We start from the raw sequence: 12,274 nt of genomic DNA on the forward strand, positions 1-12,274 counted from the left end.
AGAATAATAATAATAATAATAATAACGATAGCTAGCAGCGGTCATCAATTATAGGGTCAGTGAGAGAATGAACTCCACGAGGCGGACTATGGCCGTCCATCAGTCACAGTGACGGCCCGGGGCTGACAGTCCCCCCACACCACCACAGTGACGGCCCGGGGCTGACAGTCCTCCCACACCACCACAGTGACGGCCCGGGGCTGACAGTCCCCCCACACCACCATAGTGACGGCCTGGGCCTGCTGCTGCTGCTGGCCTGATAGTTCCCTCGTGTCTAATGCTGCATCAATCATCGGCTTCTCGTAGGTCTCTCTCTCTCTCTCTCTCTCTCTCTCTCTCTCTCTCTCTCTCTCTCTCTCTCTCTCTCTCTCTCTCTCTCTCTCTCTCTCTCTCTCTCTCTCTCTCAAGTCCCCAGAATGCGGCTCACAACATTCAACAAACTGGTATGATACAATAGCGAGAGAGATAGAGAGAGAAAAACAGCGAGAATGAGCGTCAGAGAGAGAATAAAATGTTTAGGGGTGGATGGAGAGGGAGAGAAAAAGAGAGATAGTAGGGGGGGGAAGGAAGATAGGTGGAAAGAGAGGGGGAGGGAGAATGAGAGTGAGACAGGCAGTAACGGGAAATAAACAGAAAGAGAAAGACAGGAAAACACCCAGAGACAGAGGAAGATAAGGATCGAGGAAGATAGCATGAGGCTACAAGATGACCTGGACAGACTGAAGGAATGGTCCAACAAATGGCTACTCGGGCTTGACTCAAGTAAATGTAAAGTAATGAAGCCAGGTGGAGGGAGTAAGAGACCAGACACAAGGTATCAAGTGGGAGACAAAGTCCTCAATGAAACGGACAGAGAGAGAAGGACCTGAGGGTTGATATAACACCGAACCTATCCCCTGAAGCCCACATAAAAAGGAAATCACCCGCGGTGTATGCAAGGCTGGCTAACATCAGAACTGCCTTTAGAAATGTGTGTAAGGAATCATTTAGAACCTTGTATTCCACATATGTCAGACCAATCCAGGAATATGCGGCTCCAGCATGGAGTCCATACATAAGACGAAGTTGCAGAAGGTTCAAAGGTTCACTAGACTAGTTCCAGAACTACTAGGTATGAGTAACGAGGAAAGGCTGCGTGAACTGTCACTCACATCGCTGGAAGAAAGAAGAGTTAGGGAAGACATGACTACCACATACAAAGTTCTCAGGAGCACTGACAGGGGTTGATAAAGACATATTTAACACGGGTGGTACACGAACAAGGGGACACAGGTGGAAACTGAGTACCCAAATGAGGCACAGAGACGTTAGCAAGAATTGTTATAGTGACATAGTTAATAAATAGAATGCATTAGGTAGTGATGTGGTGGAAGCTAACTCCATACACAGTTTCAAATGTAGATATAATAGAGTCTAGTAGGCTCAGGAACCTGTACACCAGTTGATTGACAGTTGAGAGGCGGGACCGAATAGCCAAAGTTCAATCCCCGCAATCACAATTAGGCGAGTACAGACAGAAAGACAGATCCGAGGTGCTCGGATGGACCCGGGTACCGCCGGGCATCCCACCTAGTACTGTACGTTGCTCTACCACAGAAAACAAAAACAAAAAACTTACGAATGTTGTCCTAAATAACACAAGCGACAATTCACATTCGCCGGCAGCAACAGGACTCGCGCTGCCTGACGTATAATATGGACGTTACTGGCAATCTGGCTATGATGGCCGCCCTGGTGTACTGCCCTCATGCTTACCAAGCGGGCTGAGGGCGGCCCTCTGCCTGCTCTTATGCTGATTTTTGCTTGTCTGTGTGTAGGTGGCTAGTGTATGACTCTTGCTGTTGTGTTACTGTATCTCTGTACGCTGTATCCTTGTCCATTATGTATTCCACCTGTAGTCCAATCTACCGTAGCAAAAAGTCCTAAATAACAAGACAGTCCCAGCATAAATTTTCCTGTTTGATAAGCTGTTCACTTGAGACAGTTAAGCAAGTCCCAGCTGTGTCTGGGTACAAGTGACAGGATGAACAACCCAGCGGGTTTTCTTCCTGTTGGGGAGTGTTGTACATGCTGCTATGGCGGTGTGTCCACTCACAAGATGAGTGGCGCTGCCCAATACTGTCACTATGGCGGTGTGTCCACTCACAGGATGAGTGGCGCTGCCCAATACTGTCACTATGGCGGTGTGTCCACTCACAGGATGAGTGGCGCTGCCCAATACTGTCACTATGGCGGTGTGTTCACTCACAAGATGAGTGGCGCTCCCCAATAAACTCGCCCCTCGGGGCAAAATTACATATTATAATACAAATTATTATTAAACAGATGTTTAAGACAAAAGGCGAATTAGTTTTATTCATTTTGCCCCGAAGGGCGAGTTTATTGGGCAGCGTCACTCATCCTGTGAGTGGACACACCGCCATAGTGACAGTATTGGGCAGCGCCACTCATCTTGTGAGTGAACACACCGCCATAGTGACAGTATTGGGCAGCGTCACTCATCTTGTGAGTGAACACACCGCCATAGTGACAGTATTGGGCAGCGCCACTCATCTTGTGAGTGGACACACCGCCATAGTGACAGTATTGGGCAGCGCCACTCATCCTGTGAGTGGACACACCGCCATAGTGACAGTATTGGGCAGCGCCACTCATCCTGTGAGTGGACACACCGCCATAGTGACAGTATTGGGCAGCGTCACTCATCTTGTGAGTGAACACACCGCCATAGTGACAGTATTGGGCAGCGCCACTCATCTTGTGAGTGGACACACCGCCATAGTGACAGTATTGGGCAGCGCCACTCATCTTGTGAGTGGACACACCGCCATAGTGACAGTATTGGGCAGCGCCACTCATCCTGTGAGTGGACACACCGCCATAGTGACAGTATTGGGCAGCGTCACTCATCCTGTGAGTGGACACACCGCCATAGTGACAGTATTGGGCAGCGTCACTCATCCTGTGAGTGGACACACCGCCATAGTGACAGTATTGGGCAGCGTCACTCATCCTGTGAGTGGACACACCGCCAGTGACAGTATTGGGCAGCGTCACTCATCCTGTGAGTGGACACTCCGCCATAGCAGCATGTACAACACGCTGGGTTGTACATGCCCAAGTACATTTGGTACATTTTCCCAGGTACATTTTCTTCCTAGAATAGGAAAAAACCCCGCTGGGTTGTTCATCTTGTCACTTGTACCCAGACACAGCTGGGACTTGCCTAACTGTCTCAAGTGAAGAAGAGAATGTTAGATAAAGATAATAATAATATCTATTATTACAATAATAATAATAATTATTATTATTATTAAAGGAATCACTGAAGCCGTCGGTCACAACAAAAGGCAGCAGCGGCGAAAGAAACAGAAAACGGATCATATTATGGCAAACTAACTTATTTCCCACTCACGGTTATCGCGGATCTAATACCACAAAGCTTAGTCTTGACACAAGCTCTCTAACCATCTATATGGGTTTGAGGCGCCGCTTATACTTACATGCTACTGTGTTAATAAAGCAACTGTCTGTGGTTGTGTCGCAACACAAACGGTCTAGCTAAAGACCAACCAACCTTCGGAGGGTTATTAAATTCAACTCGATAACTTACTGACCAGCCAATTAGTATACTTTAGCCCTCAACATAATACTGAATGGAAGTAAACTTTCAATATACATATACACTGAAAAATGTAGCACATCCCTTGACGTATATACCCATTGTATGCCTAAATAAAAGAACACAAATTCAATCTTCCAGCAAATAGCCTACATAAAACATATGTTTGGACTACATTTCAGTACTTTTGTTTTTTGTGTTGTTTTAACATTCGCCTCCTTACATTAAAAAAGTATTAAATGTATAATGATCCGGCTATGTGAGCGCCAACCAGGAGAGGGTACTTACGTCATGGTCTGAGTGGGCTTGAAGGAGAAGTCGACCCTATACGGGGTGTCGACCATCAGTTTGACGGTCCGCTCCTTCTTGAACCTGTTGCCGTCCACCTGAGCGAGACAGGAAGGTCAATTAGTGCAGGTGAACCCCCGCACGCACACGCGCACACACACACACACATACACACACACACACACACACACACACACACACACACACACACACACACACACACACACACACACACACACACACACACACACACACACACAGACCCCAAAGGTCACTCGGTTCATCAAGGTAGATCACATTAATTAGCAGGAAGGTGATGAAGAAAGTTGATCAATTCAAATTATTCATTTTAATCAACAGATTTGCTTTAAGCAACAGATCTTCCTGGGTAAGATGCGTTAGATGTGACGCCCGTAGGACAGTACTTCCTGACTACCACCATAAATATACTACCCAAAGATGGTGTGTATTGCGGGCTATTCATGCCCGTGCCATCTCTAGGGCGACTTAATCTTCATCGACCAATCACTGGTGTATAGGGGTCACGTGTGCCTAGTGCCGCGAGCAGTACGGGAATCGAACCAGCGTCATGGGTCACCCCCTAGGGACGTGCTCCCGTCACCCAGAAGGTTAGTGTCACAATCTATAACTATGATGTTGTTTTAGATTCAGCTACTCGGAACAAAAGTTCCAAGTAGCACGGGCTATGGTGAGCCCATAGTGGACTTACCTGGCACAGGAGCGAGGCTGTAACTGGTATAACTATGAAGGAGGATATCTGTTTATCCAAGGTTGGAGACCAGGAGCTTGGAGAAAACCTCACGTAATTTTGCAGGGGAACTGGTCAGGGGTGCGGGATTGACATAGGCCGCTTGGGGGGTTGGCACAATTTAAGAATGAACAACATGACGGAGTCACATTTTGACCCTCCACAACAATTTTTGGCACTGCCTGCTGTCGACACAAATATTTTGAAAAATATAAAAACAAATTTGTTTTTTTGTATAGTAATAAACACCATTATGCACGGGTCTCAGGAAAATTAACATAAATTTTCTACTATTCATACTTTGACCATAACAGCATAAAACAAGTGATCCTCCGACAGCTTCAAAAGGTTTTATCAAGCCCAGCCCCTTTACCAAAGCAAATGGGTATTATATATATATTATATATATATATATATATATATATATATATATATATATATATATATATATATATATATATATATATATATATATGCATATATATATATGTCGTACCTAGTAGCCAGAATGCACTTCTCAGCCTACTATGCAGGGCCCGATTTGCCTAATAAGCCAAGTTTTCCTGAATTAATATATTTTCTCTAATTTTTTTCTTATGTAATGATAAAGCTATCCATTTCATTATGTATGAGGTCAACTTTTTTTATTGGAGTTACAATTAACGTAGATATATGACCGAACCTAACCAACCCTACCTAACCTAACCGAGATTCAAAAATGGCTGGCGCGGAAGCTTCCTTCCTCCTCACTGATGAATGAGCGTTCTCACAGGAAAATATTGACCCTTACTTCTGAAACGTTGGCCTGGAGTAGTGGTTGATGGCAGGACCCCGGTCTGGCACAATATTTGATGCGTGGGTGGCAGGATGGCGGCTTATGGCGGTGGCGGTGGCGGCGGTTATGGCTGGAACACGAGGCGATGCTGGGTACTTGAACTTTTGTTTCCAGAAAAAAAAAATTTCTGGGTCCCACTGCTGCTACCAGTATTCGTTTGCCTTGTTCGGGTAGAAGGTAGACACAGTAGTCGCTTCTGTATATATTTATTGACTGAGATAGCAAGGTATATATCTGCCTAGCCGAGGTCCTTCTACTCTGAGCCTGTGAGGATAACTCAGGCTGCTGGGAGCATGCTTGATGCTCCTCTGTCTGGCATGACGTCAGAGGCCTACTTGCCTGTGATTGGTTACATTTCAACTGACAGAATTTTGAGTATAACAACCTAACCTAACCTAACCTATCTTTATAGGTTAGGTTTGGTTAGGTAGCCCAAAAAGTTAGGTTAGGTTAGGTAGGTTAGGTAGTCGAAAAACAATTAATTCATGAAAACTTGGCTTATTAGGCAAATTGGGCCTTGCATAGTAGGCTGAGAAGTGCGTTCTGGCTACTAGGTACGACATATATATATATATATATATTTTATTAAATATGACCGAAAAAGTAAGATTAATAATTCTAACACGAATTTTCTCAATCTTTCGTACATTATGCTTCACTGTTGGAGGTAAATCAAAAATCACTTCTCCAAAATTCATTTTTATTTCTAGTCTGACGCGACACGGGCGCGTTTCGTAAAACTTATTACATTTTCAAAGACTTCACAAATACACAACTGATTAGAACTTGCGTTTCCCTGATTTTATATCTACATTTGAGTGAGGTGGGAAGGGTGATGTGGCATTACATTTGAGTAAGGTGGGAAGGATGATGTGGCATTAGAGGATATTAATAGGGTATTAAAAGTATCAACACAAGACAGAACACGAAACAATGGATATTGAATAGAAGTGTTTGTAGAAAGCCTATTGGTCCATATTTCTTGATGCTTCTATATTGGAGCGGAGTCTTGAGGTGGGTAGAATATAGTTGTGCAATAATTGGCTGTTGATTGCTGGTGTTGACTTCTTGATGTGTAGTGCCTCGCAAACGTCGAGCCGCCTGCTATCGCTGTATCTATCGATGATTTCTGTGTTGTTTACTAGGATTTCTCTGGCGATGGTTTGGTTATGGGAAGAGATTATATGTTCCTTAATGGAGCCCTGTTGTTTATGCATCGTTAAACGCCTAGAAAGAGATGTTGTTGTCTTGCCTATATACTGGTTTTTTTGGAGCTTACAGTCCCCAAGTGGGCATTTGAAGGCATAGACGACGTTAGTCTCTTTTAAAGCGTTCTGTTTCGTGTCTGGAGAGTTTCTCATGAGTAGGCTGGCCGTTTTTCTGGTTTTATAGTAAATCGTCAGTTGTATCCTCTGATTTTTGTCTGTAGGGATAACGTTTCTATTAACAATATCTTTCAGGACCCTTTCCTCTGTTTTATGAGCTGTGGAAAAGAAGTTCCTGTAAAATAGTCTAATAAGGGGTATAGGTGTTGTATTAGTTGTCTCTTCGGAGGTTGCATGGCTTTTCACTTTCCTTCTTATGATGTCTTCGATGAAACCATTGGAGAAGCCGTTATTGACTAGAACCTGCCTTACCCTACAGAGTTCTTCGTCGACTTGCTTCCATTCTGAGCTGTGGCTGAGAGCACGGTCGACGTATGCGTTAACAACACTCCTCTTGTACCTGTCAGGGCAGTCGCTGTTGGCATTTAGGCACATTCCTATGTTTGTTTCCTTTGTGTAGACTGCAGTGTGGAAACCTCCGCCCTTTTCCATGACTGTTACATCTAGAAAAGGCAGCTTCCCATCCTTTTCCGTCTCGTAAGTGAAACGCAGCACGGAACTCTGCTCAAATGCCTCCTTCAGCTCCTGCAATAAAATATGTCTACAGGAAAGACTGCTACCAAAATATACTAATATATATATATATATATATATATATATATATATATATATATATATATATATGGCACACTGTTCCCTCTTGAATTTTGGTGACCCCCAACCAGCCTATGACCATCCCGTACCCCAGACCACCTCCCCCCCCCCCCCTGCAAAAGTTGGGTGAAGCTAACCCAAAGCATTTAGCAGCTGGACTTCAACCTTGGACAGACTACGGTGGATATAGACGATTAGTACAAAATACTACTATCTAATTGCTAAGTACGTCAATGTTTGAACATTGGTGCCCACAGATACAAAAAAGGTACTACTATCTTAACAGGAGGATGGGTTGTTATATGAGGTAAGACGGGCGAGTTATTTGGGGGTAGAGGAGGTGGAGTGTAGCGGACCCACTGTGTACCAGATACACTCACCGTCCCCCATAAACACACTCACACGTTTAACTCTCCGCCAAACACCGGGACGGGTATTTACTCAACACGGGTTGGTCTGAGGTACACACAGACTAAACATGTTCACTCATGCACTCAACATGTTCACCCATGCACTCAACATGTTCACTCATGCACTCAACATGTTCACTCATGCACTCAACATGTTCACTCATGCACTCAACATGTTCACTCGTACCCCGAACATAACTCATCGAGCTGTATACTCACAGTTACTCACCGAGCTCCGTACACACACTTACTCACCGTGCCATATACACATTGTAACTCACCGTACTGTTACACACACTTACCGTGCTGTATACACATAGTTACATTCACCAAGCTGCAGAGTTGGTCCAAGAAATGGCTGCTTGAGTTCAACACAAACAAATATAACGTGATGGAGATGGGAACTGCTGCCAGGAAACCAATGGAGGGAAACTACCTCCCTGTAACGACTGGAGAATACACCAATTCAATTTCTTTCTTTATTATGCACCCCATACCCATCCCGTGGGCGGTGGTGTAAAGGATTACAGAGGCACATAATCGGTTCAGGAACTGAACCCTCTAGTTCGTTTAGCTAAGCAAATAACAATCTTTTGACGCTAGTTACAAAATTATTAATGTTATATATACATGTACACACTCTCATACATACATGTACATATATATATACGTATACATATATACATCCATTCCCAGGTGTATATGTATATAACACTAAGCCTAACTCTGGAGACGCATACACAATAGTACAACACCAGCAGCATACTCAACACCAGCAGCATACTCAACACCAGCAGCATACTCAACACCAGCAGCATACTCAACACCAGAAAGTCATAACATCATACAGGAGTCTATATAAGGAGGCATTTGTATCACTAGACCTCACTCATGAGGTTAAGTCATAGAGTATGCCGCCCCGGGGGCCTGATAGCTGAGTGGACAGCGCTTCGGATTCGTAGTCCTGAAATTCCGGGTTCGATCCCCGGTGGAGGCGGAAATAAATGGGCAGACTTCCTTTCAGCCTGATGCCCCTGTTACCTAGCAGTAAATAGGTACCTGGGAGTTAGACAGCTGCTACGGGCTGCTTCCTGGGGGGGTGTAACAAAAAGAAGGCTTGGACGAGGACTGGACCGCGGGGACGCTAAGCCCCGAAATCATCTCAAGATAACCTCAAGAGATCACAACTCAAGATAACCGGTAACCCCATCATGAATCCCTGATCTAACCAATCACATAAGATGGAGGTTTTGCAACGAGGCTCATCCCAGCATTGCGAGGGATGAGTTATGAAGAAAAAATGAAACAACTAGACCTGACGACGCTAGAGAAAGGGAAAGTGACTATAAAACACTTATGGAGAGGGAAGGTGAAAGAGTGGACAAAATACAAAGAGGTGGTCAAAATAAATACCAATAGAATGAGAGGGTATGTATAATAAAGCTTGAGAATTAAATGAATCTTAGAGATATTAGAGGTGTTTTATTTTATTGTAAGAGTAGTGGGAAAATGTAGTGAGCTAAATGAGCAGGTTGTAGAAGCACACTTAAGTCATAATTTAAAAAGTAGATATCATAGAGGACTATCCAAGAGCTATGGATCCTGCAAGCACATATAGGCGAGTACGTAGCTATACTCGCCGAGTTGTACTTAACATAGTTACACGGAGTTATATATTTGGTAATATTGACGAAGGTATATTATGGGTTGTAGCCTCGTGTTGTGTTGTGGGTAGCCTAGTGGGGCCCGGCCCTCCTGTTCATCATTCCTGCTTTTAAAACTCTGAATGGCGTCAGTTTCCACTCCTCATCAAACACATTACACTCGCTACTCTTATACTAAAGATCTGCTTATTTACAACCAAAAACATTGATCACAACTGGCGTGAAAGTCTTCTATTTAAATACTATTGATACAATACTATATACTACTACAAAACTACTATGACTACTTCTGATATTGTTAGTATTGTTATACTATTACTACTAATAATAAAATTACCACAACATGCTAAGGTTTTTGTGTAAAATGACAATTATGACACAGGAGTAATCCGGATTTCCACGAACGTAAACAATGTGGGAGAGGGAGATGGTAGCAGTGAGGCCACAGGTAAACACAGGGATTGTGTTGAGCGGGTACAGGCGACGGGTCCTGTCCCAGGCTCCGCGGGAGGAGGGATGAATGTTTATGGATCTCACTATTATTATTTGCTGAAAAGCTGTGTATTTGTCGACTACCAACCTCCCCTTCTGTCCCCCCCCCCTTTTTTTTTACACTGCGTACAGGAGTAAACGCCTTCTGACTTCTGTTAGCACGAGAGCTTTTCTTTCCCACAACGCACCAGTTTTACTTATAAGTCCCCAATTACTGCAGAGTGAACAGGGGCAAATAGTTATGGATTAGCTTCCAGTCAATCCTTCCTGAGTTTTGTCACGTGGTGAGTGCGTGCGGGTTTGTGTGTACTCACCTATTTGTGTCTACAAGATCGAGCATTGACTCTTGGATCCGGCCTTTCGAGCCATCGGTTGTTTACAGCAATGACTCCGGTCCTATTTCCCTATCATACCTAGTTTTAAAATTATGAATAGAATTTGCTTCCACAACCTGTTCCTTAAGTGCATTCCATTTTTCCACTACTCTCACGCTAAAAGAAAACTTCCTAACATCCCTGTGGCTCATCTGAATTTCCAGCTTCCACCCATGTCCCCTCGTTCTGTTACTATTCCGTGTGAACATTTCGTCTCTGTCCACTCTGTCACTCCCCCTGAGTATTTTATACGTTCCTAACATATCACCCCTCTCCCTTCTTCTTTCTAGTGTCGTAAGGCACAGTTCCTTCAGGCGCTCCTCATACCCCATCCCTCGTAACTCTAGTGTGTGTGTGTGTATTCACCTATTTGTACTTACCTATATGTGCTTGCAGGGGTTGAGCTTTGGCTCTTTGGTCCCACCTCTCATCTGTCAATCAATTGGTGTACAGATTTCTGAGCCTACTGGGCTCTATCATATTTACATTTGAAACTGTGTATGGAGTGACAGGTGGTTGGCCATCAGTAACGCAGGTGACAGGTGTCTGACCATCAGTAACGCAGGTGACAGGTGTCTGACCATCAATAACGCAGGTGACAGGTGTCTGACCATCAATAACGCAGGTGACAGGTGTCTGACCATCAGTAACGCAGGTGACAGGTGTCTGACCATCAATAACGCAGGTGACAGGTGTCTGACCATCAGTAACGCAGGTGACAGGTGTCTGACCATCAATAACGCAGGTGACAGGTGTCTGACCATCAATAACGCAGGTGACAGGTGTCTGACCATCAATAACGAAGGTGACAGGTGTCTGACCATCAATAACGCAGGTGACAGGTGTCTGACCATCAGTAACGCAGGTGACAGGTGTCTGACCATCAATAACGCAGGTGACAGGTGTCTGACCATCAGTAACGAAGGTGACAGGTGTCTGACCATCAATAACGCAGGTGACAGGTGTCTGACCATCAATAACGCAGGTGACAGGTGTCTGACCATCAATAACGCAGGTGACAGGTGTCTGACCATCAATAACGCAGGTGACAGGTGTCTGACCATCAGTAACGCAGGTGACAGGTGTCTGACCATCAATAACGCAGGTGACAGGTGTCTGACCATCAATAACGCAGGTGACAGGTGTCTGACCATCAATAACGCAGGTGACAGGTGTCTGACCATCAATAACGCAGGTGACAGGTGTCTGACCATCAGTAACGCAGGTGACAGGTGTCTGACCATCAATAACGCAGGTGACAGGTGTCTGACCATCAATAACGCAGGTGACAGGTGTCTGACCATCAGTAACGCAGGTGACAGGTGTCTGACCATCAATAACGCAGGTGACAGGTGTCTGACCATCAATAACGCAGGTGACAGGTGTCTGACCATCAATAACGCAGGTGACAGGTGTCTGACCATCAATAACGCAGGTGACAGGTGTCTGACCATCAGTAACGCAGGTGACAGGTGTCTGACCATCAATAACGCAGGTGACAGGTGTCTGACCATCAATAACGCAGGTGACAGGTGTCTGACCATCAGTAACGCAGGTGACAGGTGTCTGACCATCAATAACGCAGGTGACAGGTGTCTGACCATCAATAACGCAGGTGACAGGTGTCTGACCATCAATAACGCAGGTGACAGGTGTCTGACCATCAGTAACGCAGGTGACAGGTGTCTGACCATCAATAACGCAGGTGACAGGTGTCTGACCATCAATAACGCAGGTGACAGGTGTCTGACCATCAATAACGCAGGTGACAGGTGTCTGACCATCAGTAACGCAGGTGACAGGTGTCTGACCATCAGTAACGCAGGTGACCTGTGTCTGAC

General features: G+C 44.9%; 2 protein-coding genes across 4 annotated transcripts in view; one reads left to right on the forward strand and one right to left on the reverse strand.

The window, feature by feature from the left end:
* Positions 1–12,274, reverse strand: part of LOC138367887 (CB1 cannabinoid receptor-interacting protein 1-like) — a 92,072-nt gene that overhangs the window by 65,207 nt on the left and 14,591 nt on the right. Inside the window, exon 2 of the mRNA XM_069329996.1 lies at positions 3,911–4,008. Within this exon, the coding sequence (XP_069186097.1) occupies positions 3,911–4,008 (98 nt within the window). The remainder of the gene's footprint in view (positions 1–3,910; positions 4,009–12,274) is intronic.
* The window catches only part of LOC123763935 (cerebellin-1), a 70,284-nt gene that overhangs the window by 30,413 nt on the left and 27,597 nt on the right, over positions 1–12,274 (forward strand). Inside the window, exon 2 of one of the 3 annotated variants that reach the window (XM_069329993.1) lies at positions 4,271–4,539. The exons of the other annotated variants lie outside the window; for them this stretch is intronic. The gene's annotated coding sequence lies outside the window, so the exon portion shown is untranslated. The remainder of the gene's footprint in view (positions 1–4,270; positions 4,540–12,274) is intronic. 3 annotated transcript variants of the gene reach the window in all.

The sequence above is a fragment of the Procambarus clarkii genome, chromosome 23 (assembly GCF_040958095.1).
Source record: "Procambarus clarkii isolate CNS0578487 chromosome 23, FALCON_Pclarkii_2.0, whole genome shotgun sequence".
NCBI classification, from domain to species: domain Eukaryota; kingdom Metazoa; phylum Arthropoda; class Malacostraca; order Decapoda; family Cambaridae; genus Procambarus; species Procambarus clarkii.